This window comes from Musa acuminata, chromosome BXJ2-11 (assembly GCF_036884655.1).
Source record: "Musa acuminata AAA Group cultivar baxijiao chromosome BXJ2-11, Cavendish_Baxijiao_AAA, whole genome shotgun sequence".
Taxonomy (NCBI): Eukaryota; Viridiplantae; Streptophyta; class Magnoliopsida; order Zingiberales; family Musaceae; genus Musa; species Musa acuminata.
Genome location: NC_088348.1, coordinates 31,125,241 through 31,143,940, shown reverse-complemented (window position 1 = coordinate 31,143,940; position 18,700 = coordinate 31,125,241). Strand labels below are relative to the sequence as shown.

Sequence of the window (18,700 nt, the reverse complement as noted above, 5' to 3'; positions counted from 1 at the left end):
ATCCAAAATAATAATATAAAAATGGGATCAAATTAAGGAATGTTTTATTATTTTAACAATTAGAGAAGCCATCCATTTTATTCTGCAATAGATTTACAATAAAAAAAGAGAGAGAGAGAGAGAGAGAGAGAGAAAGCAGCCATCATTAGTTTCCTTGACATTACTATAATCAGTGGAGCCAAATTGACCATTTATTCTTGAACTCCTAATGTTTTGTTGATGTTGTTGAGGTGTATTATTCCCTATTGACCTTTTCCATGGTGTGCAAACTCTCTTTGAACATTGCCATGGTATTTATACTATGATTTCCATGGTGTGCAAGCTCTCTTTAGCTCAAAGGTCTTATGGTTTCTCATCTGTCTAGATCATCCAACACTGCAAGCCACTTGGGTATCTTTTGGTAGATCTCAATCTTCATCCTTTTATACTTACTCATTAAAGCTATGCGGTGTCTTTAAAAAGAAAAAAACATTGTCATAGTATCAAAAAAGTCTTTATATTTTGCTATCTAAAATGTGATTTTATGTATTATTTTGTTAGACTTTGGTACTATGTTCAAATGAATTAGGTAGAAATGGTTGGTATTGACATATAATGCAGGGAACGAAGAATAATAGGAAGATTAATATGCTCTCTCTCTCTCTCTCTCTATCACACACACACACACACATTAATATGCTCTTAAATTTAAGTACCAATGCATACATCGAACTAAACAGTATCCTCATCAGTGTGTTTGTTGAAATAGTTGGCGTGCATAGAATGCGAAATAGACAGACAATTTAATCAGGCAAAATTGGTGGAATTATGGATCCAACAACACATGAATAAATATTTGGTTTTCTACTAAGTTACAAGTAAAAATAATATATTATAATCATGTATATCTCCGTTGTGATTAGTAAGAAATTAATGATTTATTATTATCTCCGATGAAAACAGTCTTATTATAAGCACACTCTAAGATTATAATTATTATGATTCGAGCCTGATGGGCTAATTATCCTATTAACTTCGTTTGGTCTAATCTACTGATCAAAATGCTTAAGTTGAAGTTTATAATAGTATACTTATCAGACCCTTATAAGCCAATTTCGATGTGGGACTAATCAGGGATGTTACAATCACCCCCACTCAAAGGCTTGACGTCCTCGTCAAGCCCGTGATGAGTTCTCTGACTCCGTCTACGGGTAGCCTTTTCCTACTCGAGCCCCTTCACCATGCCCAAATGTTAGGTCGGCTCTGATACCAAATATTATGACTCGAGCCTGATGGGCTAACTAGCCTATCAACTTCGTTTGGTCTAATCCACTGACCAAAATACTTAAGCTGAAGTTTATAGTAATACACTCATCAGATCCTTATAAGTCAATTTTAGTCTTGCTCACTTTCGACGTGGGACTAATCAGGGATGTTACAGCAATGGTTATCTTTCTTTCTTTCGGTACAAGTGAGCCATGGAATTAATGATGCAACTCGATCATTATAATTCGCAGTGTGCATCTAATCATCTCTCTCTCTCTCTCTCTCTATATATATATATATATATATCACTTATGTGAGGAGACTGTCATTAAAGTTCTTTACACTGTTCTTTGTCATGACCAGCACAACACTTGGTCGCTCGAGCACTTCATTATTTCCATGGATGGTAGGCCAACACGATGATGCCTGCACTCACGTTTCTTTTCTCGCACACAACAAGATTCAGAATCTTGCAGGCTCAGCTGATGCTGCTCTTTGCATAAATATTATTTTGTTGTGATGACAAGTATTTTCTATTTTACTTACTCATCCAAGAAAAAACTTGGATTTCTTTCCCAAAGCTTTTCATTTCAAGAATTTTTAATATCTAAAGTATTATTATGTTTATCCTTTGGATTAGTTATAATATTTTTAATACTATGTTATATTATTATTTTTAATAATATTGGAAGGATCTTTAGCATTGTATAAAAAATTTATAATACAGTAATTTTTTTTAATTTTTTTTAAACAATAATAGAAAATACTATAACTTAATATAAAAATATAATATTTTATACTATCTTTTTAATATTATTAAAAATATAATATAGTGTAAAAAATTATAATTAAATCAGGATCTTAAGAAATTCTAAAAATAAGAACGTTTTCTAGAAAAATCGAGAAAGAGAAGCTAATCTTTTACACTATGTTACATGAATCGATTTAATTATAATATTTTTACACCATATTGCAGCATTTTTAAGTAATATCAAAACAATATAATAATAAAATATTTCAAAAACAAAATTTTATTTTTAAATAATATTTTAAAAAATAAATTTAAAAAACTAAATATAAAAACTAATATAATACACTATTTTATTATTTTTTTTAATATTATTTAAAAAAAATAATATATTATAGTGTAAAAACATTATAATTGAATTGGGATCTGTTTATAGGAAAAATAATTATAAATGACTGGAGATATTTCAGTTAAGAAATTATAAAAATAAGAACTTTTTTCGTAGAAAAATCGATTTTTTTTTTTTTAAGGGGGTGGGGGAATTGATTTATCACAATATGATTTTGTGAAGGAAAAATGTTAATTACATGCATCTAATTGTGGAGGTATAATGTCACCCTCCACCCAAGTTAATCTTTTATCCTGTCACATCACCTTTCATCCCACTGTCAACATGTCTCTCCATCCACCAAAAAGAACCCTCTGCTTCTCTCTCTCTCTCTCTCTCTCTCTCTCTCTCTCTACAACGCTTTCTTTTCCCAGGAAGCCAGTAGCATCCTCCCCCTTTTAGACCAAACATCTCTGCAACTGCTGGACTTTCTCTCCGCGCTCACAAGCATGTAATCCTTCGATCGCTCGCTCTCTCTCTCTCTTTCTCTCTTCCAGAGTCTTTGCACCCATCACCACCGGGAGTGACCTTCTCCTTCAGGAGGCTTCCCACCTCTATCTTGTGATCCCCCCCCTCCCCCCCCCCCCCCCCCCGATCTCTCCTTTCCCTCACCTTCTCTTTCATGCTAATCTGTGATCTACTTAGTATCTGTCAGGACCACAGCTTGTTGAGTGTTCCAATCCTTCCTCGCTTCTGACAACAGATCAGCCGCAGCCCTAAAGGTAAAAATTCCATTCTTAAACTCAGCTGCATCTCTCTCTCTCTCTCTCTATATATATATCTGGCTCTCTCTCCCTCTCTCTCTCTCTCTTCCCTTAGGGACTCCAACATGGCTTTGTGGAAACGTTCTCGACGCCAGTAAAAGAAAACAGCATGAGTATAAGCCAATTCAAGAAGGGAAGAGCATTGTGGATCTGCACAAACCTCCTCATCGTTTGATCATCATCATCGTCATCATCTGAGTTCGACTCATCTGACCTTTTGTGTAGGCGCAAGAAGTAACGAGGAGGAGTAACAGCAAGTGGAAGAAGAAGTAGAACAGAGAGAGAGAGGGAGGTCATTTCATCTATCTTCCATGGACTTGATACCCAACCCAGACAGCCCCCACTCCGATCACAGCGGCGGCGGCGGCGGCGGTGTTGGCGGCCCCAGTAACAGCCCCCACTGCTTCGCATCTTTCTCATCCGCCACCCCTGGCGCAGCACCCTCCTCCTCCTCCTCCTCCTCCTCCACCACCACCTCCTCCTCCTCCCCGTCGTTGAGTCGGTACGAGTCACAGAAGCGCCGCGACTGGAACACCTTCGGGCAGTACCTCAAAAACCACCGACCCCCTCTCTCGCTCGCGCGGTGCAGCGGCGCCCATGTGCTGGAGTTCCTCCGCTACCTCGATCAGTTCGGCAAGACCAAGGTGCACACTCAGATGTGCCCCTTCTTCGGCCACCCCAACCCTCCGGCTCCCTGTCCGTGCCCTCTTCGCCAAGCCTGGGGCAGCCTCGACGCCCTCATCGGCCGCCTTCGTGCCGCCTACGAAGAGAACGGGGGTAAACCCGAGTCCAACCCCTTCGGCGCTCGCGCCGTCCGCCTCTACCTCCGTGAAGTCCGCGAGATCCAGTCGAAGGCCCGCGGCGTCAGCTACGAGAAGAAGAAGCGCAAGAAGCCACAGCAGGATCAGCAGCACCCTCCACCGCCACCCGCCGCAGCCTAAGCTCCGCCACCGACTCCATCCCACTGGCATCAACGAGGAGGCTTAGCAGATATGCCTTGAAGCCTTCCTCTCTTCTCTTCAACTCTCTCTATATGACTATTAGCTACCGATGTGTGAGCCTTTTGTTTTCTCTTCATCGAGCTTATTAGTATCATTCTGTTTATGTCACTCCCTTTTTCTTTTCCCTGTTTTCGATTGAACCTTGGAACAAATCGCTACTCTTTATATTACTACTTCATGCGATATTGCTTTGCCTTCACTGCTCTCGCTCTCTCAGTTTTGTGATTGCAAGTGGGAGGAGCTTCGGAGGAAGGCAATGGGAAAGTAGCAGTGTTTCCATATGCTTAATTTCTACCTCCTCCCAGTGTGATTATTAGTCTGGCCAGTGACACCATGGCAAGACAGTGACTACTGTACTTGGACTCGGCACCTCATTGCTCCGGTACTGTACTCGAGATCTCTGATCTCTTGGCCTGCGCCAAGGGTTATCTATTAACAGTAAGTAACAAGGAAAAGGACGTGAGGTGCTGCTGCTGCTGCCCCCCCTCCCCTCTGTGGGTTGGAGCTGAGAGCTTTGAGGTGAAACTTAGATTCTGGCTGCAGAAAAAGTTAATGATTTACTTGCTGTGTCATTTCCACACATACACACTCTCTCTGTTTTCTTTTTCTTTTTTGTTGATATCAAAAATGGAGTCGATTGTGACCTTTTCAGATCATCATGTTACAGTACACAAGGATTGTTTGTCTTCTGCATGATCAGTTATCTTGGCCTCCTTCTCGATTTGTTGCTTTGCTATATCACCGGTGGCCTTTTCCTTTGTTTTTTGGGGTGGAATAGATGACTTACCCCAAAGAATAATAATGTGCTTTTTCGTGAGATTTAATTGATATACTCACAAGCTAATCGATTTCCATGGCAAACTCTTAGGAGAGAATACAAGACTGACAGGTGCTTGCACAATGGCATCCTCACGTGAAATAGTAACAAGTAGGCCAGACAAAAGTTACACTATTCATTCAAGCAAACTATTTCATGCTGATGACACAATCTAAGCGTGTGGAGACTGGCATTTTGGGAACTCACCTGTGTTTTGTTTCTGGAAGGATGAATGATATGAGTCTTTCCAATTACTATGGTTGTAGTTAGTTAAACAATGGCTTGCTTGCTTGCTTGCTTGCTTTAGTGATCTTAGACACAGCTTTCTTGTCTTCCCTACCGGTGGTAGTTTCCCAAACTTGCAATGCTTCTTCCTTTTTGAGCCACATTTGTTCTCATGTTTATTCGGAGGTTGCTCATGGCATGATAAACTTACAACATCCATGTACTATTTATTATAAACTCTTATGCTACTACAAGTGACTCTAATATAGGATTATGACAAGATTCAACTTGGAACATCCATTGTGAGATAGAGGCCATGTGTGCTAACATTATCACCATGTGCTCATTGATCATGGAAAGATTGAAAATGTTGATAGCATAGATTGCTTGCTAATTTCTTATGTGGTTAATAAGGGTTCTGTCATGCATAGCCAAGAAAATAATGCTATGTTGGTGTCCACTGTGCAGCATTTTCATTAAAGAATAGGATGATAACCAAAGGACAATTTGTTCATGATGAACCACTGAATTTGAGGTCCTACATGTCTTGCATGATGGTCAAACCCTACATCGTAAACGATATCCGAACACGATGAAGGTTATCGTAATCCATTTGCTTCTGTTTCTTTTCTTAATTGATTTTATCATCATTGTTGCTGCCACCATTGTCATCACCAATTTAAGTTTTGTTTCGCTGTTATCTTTGCAATCGCTTCAGTAAAATGGAGACCGAAATCTAACTACAAGTGATTGTAACTTTGTGCTTCGTTTCATTTGATGATAGATGTTCTCTGCAAAAATTCATGCATGTATTCACCCTATATTGAACCATGCTGTGTATATGCATCATTAAAATGTAGGGATTCCACATGTGAAATTGCTCATGATTTTGGTCTCAGAATGCTGTCAGCTGTATATCCAAAGTATTAGTTAGATGCAAAACATTTCTGTGAAAGTAGTGGTGTGACAATATATTTGCTGAAATGATGTTTTGAAGGTCAAAATTAGATCCTGATATAATAATGCAGCTATCTTTATATATAGATATTGATTGAAGTCTCCAAAGAAGTTGTCACATTCAAGTGGAACAACTGATAGTCTCATGAGTTTTAATTGAATGTATAATGAATTGGTGGTCATTTCTTACTTGATATGTTTTGGTCTACATAATTAAGACACATCATGTCTGATCCAAGTTGATTCAATTGCAAGTTACATTTTGATTAGCTAAATGGATCTCTTAGGTTTCTTTCTTCCCTGATTTAGAAACTAGACAAAACTTTCGGATACAAATGGACAGGAAAATAGCTACAAGAAGTAGCATTGGGAAGATCTACAATGTAAAATCCATCAAGAAAGTTCAAAGTAAATTAAATAACAGTTTCTAGATCTCCACATCCAGATCTTAACTCAGTACCTTAACAAGAAGCACAATCTTGATGAGCACTGAGGATTAGCTCTCATGCAAAGGGAAGGGAAGTAGCTACAACTAATAAGTTTAGGGCTTCATCAGCATCCACTTTATGAAAATTATAAATACAAAACATTTTTGGAATTTTTTTCTTTTTTCTTTTACATTTTTTGGTTTTGAAAACAGTGCCTGTAATTTTGTAATCTATGATTCTTAAATGAGTGAATGAATCTTGAATGGTGTAAGTGGACAAATATAATGTTGTTGTATAGGACTGATTCTGAGATGTGATAGATACTATAACAAGTATTTCTGGTGATTATGCTAAGAATTCTGTATTTGCTGATATCATGGATCAATACACTGAGCAAGAAGAGCTCAGGAACTATCAATCCTCCAAGGCATGACATCACAACAAGATTTATTTTCTCTCTCTCTCTCTCTCACACACACACACACATTGCCTTTGATCAATGGTAATACTTAGCTCATTCTTTTAGTGTTTAACTCGCTTTGTTTTCATTAATTAGTCATCATTATGAATTAGACATGATTGATGTCTATGATTAACATCTTGTCAATGAAGGATTCATATGCCCTGCCAATTTCATGTATAACCTGTTTTGCATGTATTAGGTTCTTGTATCCTTAGTATTCCAGTCACTGTTTTATTATAAATATTTTGGATAAGTTTTATTAGAAATATTTATTATAGAAAAGTTTGGTTCCTTTTTTTTTTTCTAAATGGTTCATAAGTTTATCCCAACACAAAGCACTGAGCTTCATCAAGTTTCACTTTTTTTGAAACTGAAGTGTCACCACAGCACAGATGAAACCTTGGGAGATCTCAAATTTGTACAAGATACATCACTCCCAAACATAGGAAAGAAACCACACACATGCATGTAAGGTGCAAGTTTTATTTGATGAAATGATATATATATATATATATATATATATATATATATATATATATATATATATATATATATATATATCAAATGTGTTAATTGATGTGATCAAGCCATTTCAATTACCTATATGTTGTGGAGAATATGCCTATGATTCTGAGGAGACTGAGTAATATTTGCCTGATCCAAGTGGTACTCCACGGATCAAACACATCCTATAAATTCTCTATGCTTGAGAGATGAGGCTTGAAGTCTTCAACCTCTGCCAAGATGACTGTAACAGCTGCAAGTTTTCCTCTTCGTTTCTTTTATGTTCTTTTCCCTCTTGTTGTTGTTGTTGATGTGGAAACATGAAGGTGAGGACAGAAGTTGGTAGAGATTGTGGCGTTGGGGTGCGTAAGCTATCGATATCTATCAAGCTTAGACATCGGCATGCCCCTCCCTAACTCTTAGAGCAGGCTTATAATAGTACGTGAGGAGCATGCTGTGCGTTAGGGTTCGCAGTGCAGATATCTACTGGACTGCGTGTCACGTACGACCTCCTGTGCATGCGCATGAGTATGTATAGCGTTCGGTACACGTTACTGTAACGTGTACGTACATGCTGTTTTCTACCAGTAGTATCGTACTGGTAGGCCTCCTTACGACGATTCGACGATGCTTGATGTCCTGACTTGAGTCACGACCCAAGGCTGCACACGACCTGGGACACGACGATCTCGGTGCTCTTTCTCTCTCTCTCTCTCTCTCTCTCTCTCTTGATCTTTTCCTGCACCAGCACAGTACGTGTCACAGAACGCATGCGTGTGCGCATGTGTCAGCGCTGCGCACCAATCTATTTGTGGATCCCCTGCGGTGCTGTCATGCCACTGTAAGAAGCAACAATGCAGCACGGTGGCCGTGGGATCCTCGTATCTACCAAGGAGAGACGACAGGGTCAGATCCTGCAGCGAACGAAGCGTTCACCGGACGACCTTCTTCCCGGTTTTCCTCAACGCTGCGAGTGGACTTTGGCCAGCATCCTCGTTGCAAACTCATGACATGTGATACTTACTGCAGGTGTGATCTCTCTTCACAGGCTTCCTCATCTGCAGGAAGAAACCAAAACCCGACGAGTTAACTGCGGCAGTTGACGAAGCATGCAGTGGCCAAAAAGAATCTAACCCTATAGTGATGAGTGAGTGCTACAGCGATCGGATCCATGTGACGACCTAAAGGAGAGGGCTCGATTCCTAGCCTTTTCTTGAAGAGCAAGCAAGTGGGGAGGGATGGTCAGTAGCGATGGCTCTCACAAGCTTTTCTCGGGGTGGAGGAATCCATTGGTAACCGCGGGAGTCGTGACCTCCATCCCGCTTTGACCCTCTCCGTACGGTCAGCCTTCGACCCCTTTTCCCTGTACATGTCTGCTCTCTCGTGTCCGATATGTAGAATAATAGTGCAGTGCTGATGGCGTGGTACATTAACTACGCCTTCCTTCTTCATCCTCCGTCCGCTTGAACGAGCGCAAGGCTGCAGGAGAGGACAGGGAATCAGAGAGAGACAGAGAGAAAGAGAAAGAGAGATGTTGGGGTCACGCAGGACAACCGTGGTTTGCCGTCATTGATTCCATAGACAATGCAGACAGCTATGACTGGGGTACTTGTTGCTGGTGAGAGGTGCACAGGTAGGGTCAGAGGTGGTAGGTATCACAAGGACAACAGATGGTAACCCAGAATAAGAAGGTCAAGTAAGCAACAAAAAAGTAACCGAGCGAACTGCAAATCTTAGATGTAATCCCAAAAATTTACAGAAATTTTTTTGTTAAGGATTAAAATAAGAGAGAAAAAGAAATAAATTCTCCTAACATATATTGCATTGATAGGGACAATGATGTTTCAGGTGGGGAGGTCATCATCTCTCAGGAACTTGTGGCACAACTCAAAAAAGATATTTCCATTCACTGCCTTGGGGCATCCTCATGAGACAAAATAGCTTCATCTTTACCTGTTGAATGGGCATATATCAACCAGATATTGAAAGAAAACCATGGTGGAAGGAATGCCTGTTCTTAGTTGCAGCAAATAGACTGGGAGCTCAAAATGTTTGGCCTCAAAATACCCTCATTACTGATGTAGACACTCGATGTTCACAATGTTCACATCATCCTACAATGATAACTAAGAAATCCGGTTGACTCCATAGAATTCGATTCTGCTGGCACTGCCTTTTAAGCTTATACATTTTCCATGAGTAGTATCTTCCATGAGTAACAAATGATGATGAACAAGGTATGTGACTCGTTAGCTTGTTCCCGGGATTCCCAAATCAAATTTCAGGACCAGTACATCAATCTCTGTTGAACAGAAAGAAAGCCAACATAAAAGCATTATTATGGTCATGGGAATCAGTATAGCACATTTGTAAAATAAAAAACAGTATCAGATAGGTAATTAAGGTGAACTATGACACATATTCACTAGGAGGAAGAAAATTAACTGAGTTCAAATTTGAACTACAATATGCCTTGGGCAAAAAGATGATAATTATCAGAAGGAAATAAACATCCCTAAAATTACCCAAGTTCTGACTTTAGGGGGGTTCCTTGTGGAGGTTCTTAAGCAATGGTTGCATTTGGGATTTTTAAGACAACCAAAAATCCAAATGCAAAGCCAAAATGACTTGAAACATATGATTAGACTCTTGTCAGTAACGTTGTATTGGGAAATCATACGACCAAAGCTATCTGACCTTAGGTCAAAAAGAATAAAGAAGAAAATATATAATCCATATACAGAGACACCAAAGATTCAAATTTCCACAGGATGAGATTAATATGCCAAAGCTTGTTTAGAATGCGATACTGTCATCTCTAACACAACATCATAATGTAAGATACAGATTGAGCTTGTTCTATTTGCTCTGGCCATATGCTTAACAGATCAGCTTTCACCACTGTAACTATCTAGCTCGTTATAAACTACAAAAAATTTAGTTAAAGCATAAAAAGGAAGATACAGATTACATGACTGTTTCCCTCTTGTCTGACCTGATTGAACCAAAGAACATGGTCTCTCTTAGAAATAGCATCATGATACCCTTTTTTTTTTTTTCTAATTGCAAAAGGCAGCAATTAGAAAGAAGAAGGATGGTGGTAAGAACAATGTGGAGGTAAAAAGACAGGCCAGGAAAAGATTATAACACTCAACAAAGGAACAAGATTAGCCAAGCAGCCAAGAAATCAAATAGTTTTATTTTTTTACTCATTATGTCTATTATCATTGTATTCCATCAAGATGGTTAACCTTTAATAGTCTTACAAGATTTCTCTCTCTTGTAGTGGGAATAGACACCTAAGCCTTTTGAGACTTGACCCTAAACCTTTTAAGACTTGACACCTCGTCGCTTCCATATAATGGAAGTTAGACTTGAACATGTAATCTGATTCTAAGTATGATTCTAAAGATTACAAAACAAAAATGGAAAAAAAAACATTCCAAACTTCAGAAAATCCTAACATGGAAGCTACTAGACTTAACCTAAATGCTAACTGGACTCAAACTTGATGCGGATGCCAATGCAGGCTGTGCATCATGACCACCATGCAATATGCTTATCCGCTCAACAAGAGTTGAGTCAGAGCGATAGATAGTCCAGACTTGCAGATACTGCAAAATTAGGGATCAAGAGCATGAACCAAAATTCCTAGAAGAAGTTCGGTTCAGAATTCATGGACTAGCTTCAGTGAAGCCAATGAGCCACCCACATATAGAGTGGACAAAATTCACCATTACACAGAATATATCACATTTTGACAGAAATGCTGGTCCACTTCTCTAAGCTGACTATTTATAACAAACTGTAATCAACGAATAACAAATTCGAGTAATTAAATGCTTCAGAAGGCCATGTATTATGTTCAGGAAATAAACTTGTTATTCTTTTCAACATTGCATCCAAAACCCCAGATCCTCCGATGATGATATCATAAAAAAAGCAATGTGTTTCCTTCTTTAGGTATAGTGGGTCTCATTCATAATGCTTTACCATTTCAACATTACATCCAGAGACTCAATCCTCAGATGTTGATATCACAAATAAAATAATATGCTTTCTTCTTTAGTTACAGTGAGGTATCATTCATAATGCTTTACCACATTTTCCATCAAGCTGATCAAAAAGCTACATGTACACAAGGAAATCATCATCAGCCTCCACTGGAAAATATAGTTAGTATTAGCAATTTAATAATCATCTCTTTTCTCCACCATAGTTTATCCTACAATCAGAATGTACTCCATAAACCTACACACTTAAATATTCTGATCTCACTTCCATAATTGTTTTTAGTATCTAAATACTCCTAAATAACTGCAAATTTCTGCATCTCTAATCTTCACAAGAAATACAAGCCAACCAAGCAACCAATCTCTGCCATCATGACACGATAGTAGTGCGCTTCAGGAACACCTTTACTTGCTGTTTTCAAAGCTTTTGATTGCATTTTCGAAATGCTTTTTCAAACTGATTCTATCACAAATATACAAGCAAATGTATCCCGTCTATCCTTGGTCTATCACACTAAAATTGATCTCGTCTCTATTATCACTTGGAGATTCTAAGAGGACATAAATGCCATCAATATACATCAAACCTTTCATACACCCAAGAAAACTATGCTAATTTATATAGGGCTCGCATGTCGTTCTGACTTCTGAAACCAATAGTAGAAACAATTATGGTTAATGGTGGTAGAGGGTCGACATGTTTATATCATCGTGTCTAATGCTCCGTGGCTTCTTAACTTTTTCCTCGATTTGAAGAGCTAAATTCCGAAAAATGGACAGGTACAAACACCGCTATCAAACGAGTCGTCATGAGATTCCAGTATACGCCTGACTCAAGGATCACCAAAAGCAAAATCTTTTGGAGCCTGAGAATTCACAAGAGACCAGCAGCCACTTGACTGTGATCATCAAAACTGAAATTTTTGTCTACAATCTCTTCCTATGAACATCCAATCAATCAAGAATAGACCCCTATGTCAGCCGGTTTTCAGGAATCAAATAACCAAACAAACGCGATACACACAAGCACGCAGCTAAATCCTCATTAAATTACTTCCGATTTCACAGAGAACCCCGACAAATGAAACCCTACGCGCCATCAAGATAACTCGTAGGGACGTCTATAATATAAAAAGAAGACACACAGACCACCCGGACCCTGAAAGGATCGGCGGCAAAAGGGTTGCAACTCTCGAAGGAAACAAGAACGAGGGGAGAAGCCGAAACCTGCTGCCAGGCGTGGATGGTAGGCCGGAAGCCCCGAAGCTATTAAATCGGGGCGGGTGCGGCGGGCATTGCCGAGGTGGGGCAGAGAGCGCGGCGAGCGAAGTCGCCTCCGTGTTCCGTCCGCCCACCGATCGAGACAGCGGAGTGGAGAGGCGAGGCATGGTTTTCTCGGAGATGTGGGATGATCTGAGCCCCTTATTGCTGCGCACGAACTCAGTGACTTCTTGTGATCGTGACACGTAGATTACCACCTTTGTTTCGTCGGAGGATTTGGGATCCTGTGTTTCGTCGAAGAGTCCAAACACGGAAGGCCGGCCTTCGGAGTGTGGGCCCGCGGCCTTCTGCACCGTCGCTTCTGTGTTTCGTGTCGCCCGGGCAGAACCCATGGACCAATAGTCGGATGCCACGTTCGACGTGGCAAGACAGCACCGCGTGGCACTCATTCAAACTCATGAATACATAATATACTGTTTATATTATTTTTCTCAATGGAGAATGTGCATTATTTGATGCAATGTGATATTAGAAACCATATGAAATTTTTTGATGCCTTTTTTTATTTTAAGGGTGATTGAATATTGATGGTAATTTACTTAATTTATTAATAAAATTAATTTGATTAGTTTTGATATATTGCAACATCTAATGATATAGAAAAATAAATCATTGTTGAAGATTACAATCTTGATTTGAATATATTATTTTTTAAAAATTAAATCAAAAATATTTTATTTATTTTTATTTTTTTATTCTTATACTTGATCATATAAAAAGAAACTAGAGCATGATAATCCATCAATTAGAAGATTAAATGGATGAATTGAATTCTCTCTCATCGTGTTTGTGACCTTTGGGAGTGTTTTTCTTAGAGATTTATATAGTTATTATTTTATTTTACTATTATCTTTCTATTTCTCTATTATGAAAATAATAATAATTTACTGCTACATGTTATATATTATTGGATTACAAAGACAACCATGTTATATATTATTATTATTATATGTTAGCAATCATGCTTTCCCAAACCAAAGCCATTCTACCACACTGGTCAAGAAATAACAGGGAGTTCACAAGAAATAAAAGAATACGTAGGAGACTCCACAACACAAAGAGTAGGGACGGAAGCACTGTGCATGTCGCATGCATGCATGCATGAGTATAACGTACGCTCTGCCGCTTTGCACGCTTACATGCACGAATGCTATACTTGCATCGTGATTTCAGCTCCATACACATCTCTCTCACACACACCAAATCTATCTCAAATCCTTGGAAGCTGTTCTAGCTTTGTTTTTTGATCCTAAGGGGAGAGATCCTAAGAGTTCCAAAATGTAGATCGGCAAATGAGTCTTAGAAAGAACAAATCTAAATTTTCTTCTCGCTTTTGTAAAGCAAGAAATAGAAGCATTTACAAATGATATTATGTAGTACTATAATATTCCAACTAGCTAACATCCTGCACAAATCTATTGCGATCACTCTCTACAAATCCAAATCAACATTTAAGTCTACTGTTGGACGCATGTAGAACTCCCACATCAATCCCACTGGTCCATCCCAAGGGTAGGATTAATCTACCCCTCCCACCTTACCATGCCTTCCTCCCCAATGCTGTGCTCCAATCCCAATTCCGACAAGCATCCGAACTCATCTTCACACCCTGAGCTCATCCCCGCCATCGGTGCGCTCCCCATCATCTCCTCTGGGAGGTCAAGAAGGTTGCACTGCAGCAGTGCCATGTTCATCAGGAAGGGGTTTGGGCTGGTGTCATCCTGCTGTAGGAGAGCAGCGGAGAGTGACGAGCCCAGCTGCTGGTCATGGCACGCATCAGGCATCGTCGGCTGGTACACGAGAGAAGAAGAACCAGCTTCGTCATGCTCCGAGTCCCCCTTCCTTTTGTGAAAGACTCTACACAGAACCCAGTCCTGTCACAGAAGAGCACATCCAAATGAGAAATGCAAGTCATTGAGACATGCTATATGAGAACAATCATAGCGCATCTCTTTCTTTGCAAGCTTTCATACATATCTTTACAGATGATTTGGTTATCAAAGTTCTTGAGAGCTTGTAGTCCATTAAAAGCTGTACATTTTGGCATCTACTCTCCACCTAAATAGTCCAAACAGGTCATGAAGATAGACATGTCTTCTTGCAAGCATCTTACGCAACATCTCCTGTCTTTGAGATGTGAACTGATTATTCAATAACTAGCTATAGATATAACACCACAATAGATTCCTATCATCTGTCTCTCACCAAAAGAGTAGTTGAATAGCTACATACATGCTTACCGTATCTCTGAAGAAAAAACTCATCTCAGAAAAAGGAAAAACACTAATCCAACACATAATCATCGATTAACAGCGTAAAGGAATCACAAAAGCATAAGCTATATGTCATCGATTGTGTTAGGAGTCCTTGTCGTGTGTTGTTGCAGCGAGTATGTATGTGGAAGAGAAGAACTGCAAATGGTGGATCTGATACCTTGGAAGGTGAATGGGGGGTCTCCAATCGGAACTCGTGCATGACCCAGCCGCTCTTCACTCCATTCGGAGCTCTACCTCGATAGAACACCAGCGTCTTCCTCATCCCAACCATTGCCTGTGTCCTTGGATCACAGATCGTCCTATCCTTCCCGGTGGCTTTCCAGTAGCCAGATTTGGTTGCTCGGTTTGTTCGCGATCCCGTAGCGTATTTGCGGTCACGAAAGCTGAAGAAGTACCACTCGTTGGCACTCAGTTTGGCCACATCTATCATCCATCGAGCAAGATTTTAGATTTCAAAGCAACCCTAAAATTTTGACTTGTATGAAACAAACATCTTTGGCTAAGCAAGTATGCATGTTTCGACCAAAGCTTCACATCACATAGAGCTTCCATGAAACAACATCTACAGCAGTGGCACAATGACCTAACGAGTCATGAGGCATATTAGGTGAAAGCAAACAACCGAAACTCTTGTAAAGAGGGCGAAAAAGAAGTTCATGTTCTAATAGATCATCCAAACATATGATGCAATGCATCAGTTTCAAGGAACCTAATATGATATGAGAGCTAAAAAGGAATGAGATTAATCGAATCACCTGGAAGCTCCCATGGTTCACAAGTGTGCAAATCCACCTCTACCATCGTCCCCTCCGAGGTTCTAAATCCATCGGTCACCTTCTGGTAGAGGTAATGGCAGACCAACTCTTCATCGCTCGGGTAGAACCTGAACCCCGGTGGCAGCGTAGATTCTATGTCTCTCAATCCCATTCTATCCGTACACCTGAACACTCTCTCGAAGAATAGGGTGTTTGAGCTGCTCAAAGAGATCTGATCCAGGCTTGAGGATGCGGACATCCTACGAGAGCTTGAATTCCCGGGAGCAGGAGGCCGGGGAGGGGGGGGATTTATATAGAAGATGGGTGCATTAAATGGCTAGTTCAGCCATGAAAGCTGCCCCTACGAATTGGATTCTCGCGTCTATCATCCACAGAAGCAGCGTGTACAGCCGTCGCAATCTCCGATAACTATGTCGAGGGACCGATGCTTGTGCCGAAGAACCAGAGAAGACCGCGGTAACAAGAAATCCCCATAAGGCTCTCCGACTCCATGCTTAACTGCAGAATGAGCTTACGTACGAGAAATAATTCTGATGATGACAAGTTGGCATGGGGCAGTGATTGGACAAGGCGGCATCGTCGCGTATAATTATTCATGGCGACGCGTGGAGTGGGGTCTCTTTCGCTTGTTCTATTCGATCTGCACAAGCTACAGGTACTGATCTGAACTTGCAGGCACAATAATAACATGTTTTGCAGTGTGAAAGATTTGATGGATCTTCATGCGTTGTTGTTCGATTCGATTCATTTAGCCAGAGTGATACGGGAGCAGTGGCCAGTCATCTGTACGAACTCTTCAGTTCTACCTAAACAAGTCAGATGTCTGCCCATTTAGGTTTTGCAGCACTCCAATCGTAGGCAGTCGATTAGTCTTTCTTTCTTTTGTTAGAGTTCAAGAACACATACATCAATTTAGGACTCCGAAAATAGATGAATTATTTTTTCTTTTACTGTTGTAGAAAGTACATTAATATTGTTGTTATTGTTGTAGAAAGTACATAAATATTCATGTTACTTAGTTTATCAATTCAAATCATATAAAAAAACTGTATCTTTATTTAGAAAAAATAGGCCATCGATCATATTGAAAGTGTTAGACTCATCCAAGGGATAATTTATTAAAATACATAAGTTGAAATTGATAGTAATACGTCAATTAAATTCTCATAAATTAATTTGCGTAGGACTCATCAAAAGTTTACATACTGATAAGGTCATTTAGTCCTACATTGATTGATGAGTACCTCGGCCAAACAAACTTGCACTCGAGTCGTGTACCTTAGCTATGAGCCCTTAGCTCTCCCTATAGGAGGGAACACTGATAAGGTCATTTAGTCTCACATTGGTTGAGGAGTATAGAAACTAAAGGGTCATAAGTCCGTTGAGTCTCTCTTACCCATAAAGATGTTTTTTTAGAACTCACATACTCCGAAAGGACAAAACCGTATCCACAAATAGTTTTTTTTACTCGAGTCTCATCATGTCTTAATAATATGTTAGCTTTAATACCAAATATCATTAAGTCTAAATCACTGGTCAAAATATTTAAGTTGAAATTGATAATAATACATTCATCAGATAAATTTTAATTTTATTTATTTTTGATGTGGAACTAATTAAGGTGTTACAAGAAAAAAAAAGAGAAAATTAAAAAAAAATCACAAGGAAAAAAAGAAATAACTTTATAAATACAAGTACAAAGAGACAACATAAAATCATTCCATAAATGATGTGCTATGGGAATATATTCCTCTCGAGTAAACTATGATCGCCTTATAAACAATACTATCTTACCATCAAAAGGTTACGTGGATATGGGTCTCGACATTTCCATGAGCGGACAACGTATGACAGAGCTTTCCCTTCCTATGAAATCTGAACCAACGGGAAAGGAAATGCGAAAGGAACACTACGCTCGCACCCATATGGGGGCCAACATGTGTCCAAAGGGTGAGTTAATGGGATCACTTAGGTCCTGACATTTGTATGACCAACCTGCAAATACTATTGACAACACATTGCATTTTGCTGTCATCCAGAGTGAAATCAGATGTGGATTCATCAAAGGCTCCCACTTCCAATTGCGAAATCACGTTGCTTTTGGGACCAGACTTGGAAGCAAGAAGACAAAGAGCCATGAAGTAGACTTGTCCAAGGTGTGGTCTCATCGGCAGCCTCCAGATGAGGTTGTGCTACTCCGAGTTTGTCCCTTGCAAGACACAATGAATTGTGGTGTTACCACAGCCTGGTGAAGGGGACATGGAGTTTTCTGGCATCGCAGCAAAAGATCTTTTGAAGGAAGATCGAGAAGAAGCTAGAAAGCTGTTGGTGGAGTCGAGATCCAGTATATGCAGGGTCAAAAAAGGATTGTTTCTTACAGGTGTTCTCATTGGCTGGTGGAAACCATTAAGAGTACTGCGCAAGAGGGGCACTTTGTCTTCATCGGGAAGGCCCCATCGGTGAGCTGTGTCTCAGCCCTCCATCAGTTTGGGTGTGGAGGGAGGAGAAGGCAGTGGTGGTCTTGGAGGAAGAACACCTGGAAAAGGAAACGAGATGCAATTATTAAGCTCTATGATTGGGAACTCTTCCCGCGTTTCGCCATGCCGTTGATAGCTCACGAAGCTTAAGGCTTTGTACAAAGAGTGACGGCTCCGTCCTCCCTTTCTTGCAGCAACCGCAGATGGCGGACACTGCCGGCAGGTCGGCCAACCCTCTTCTGCTGACATGTGTTACTCGGCGGCCGCGATGTCGCCGGCTCCCCAATCATAATCATCTCAATCATTCTGTGACAGCATCATCATCATCATCGTCATC

General features: G+C 40.0%; 2 protein-coding genes and 1 long non-coding RNA gene across 7 annotated transcripts; 1 reads left to right on the top strand and 2 right to left on the bottom strand.

The window, feature by feature from the left end:
• The first annotated feature begins 2,694 nt into the window (after positions 1-2,694).
• Positions 2,695-4,345, top strand: LOC135627355 (protein G1-like4). Of its 5 annotated transcripts, none has more exons than XM_065133427.1 (3): positions 2,695-2,832; positions 3,027-3,103; positions 3,371-4,345. In XM_065133427.1, the coding sequence occupies exon 3, from the start codon at positions 3,457-3,459 to the stop codon at positions 4,084-4,086; it is 630 nt and encodes a 209-aa protein (XP_064989499.1). In that variant the 5' UTR covers positions 2,695-2,832; positions 3,027-3,103; positions 3,371-3,456; the 3' UTR covers positions 4,087-4,345. The 5 variants fall into 5 exon arrangements, with proteins under 5 accessions (XP_064989499.1, XP_064989500.1, XP_064989501.1 ...); XM_065133428.1 differs by having other exon boundaries at positions 3,201-4,345; XM_065133429.1 differs by having other exon boundaries at positions 2,708-2,832; positions 3,037-3,103.
• Positions 4,346-9,539: 5,194 nt separating this feature from the next.
• LOC103972160 (uncharacterized) lies at positions 9,540-12,941 on the bottom strand. Its single transcript, XR_670757.3, has 2 exons — positions 12,781-12,941; positions 9,540-9,842 (listed from the first exon to the last, which is right to left on the bottom strand). It is a non-coding gene; the product is annotated as an uncharacterized LOC103972160 (long non-coding RNA).
• Positions 12,942-14,133: 1,192 nt separating this feature from the next.
• Positions 14,134-16,292, bottom strand: LOC103972159 (NAC domain-containing protein 21/22). The gene is made up of 3 exons (XM_009386377.3): positions 15,866-16,292; positions 15,268-15,533; positions 14,134-14,708 (listed from the first exon to the last, which is right to left on the bottom strand). Exons 1-3 carry the CDS (start codon positions 16,122-16,124, stop codon positions 14,358-14,360), a joined length of 876 nt encoding a protein of 291 aa, XP_009384652.2. The 5' UTR covers positions 16,125-16,292; the 3' UTR covers positions 14,134-14,357.
• Between the last annotated feature and the right edge of the window lie 2,408 nt (positions 16,293-18,700).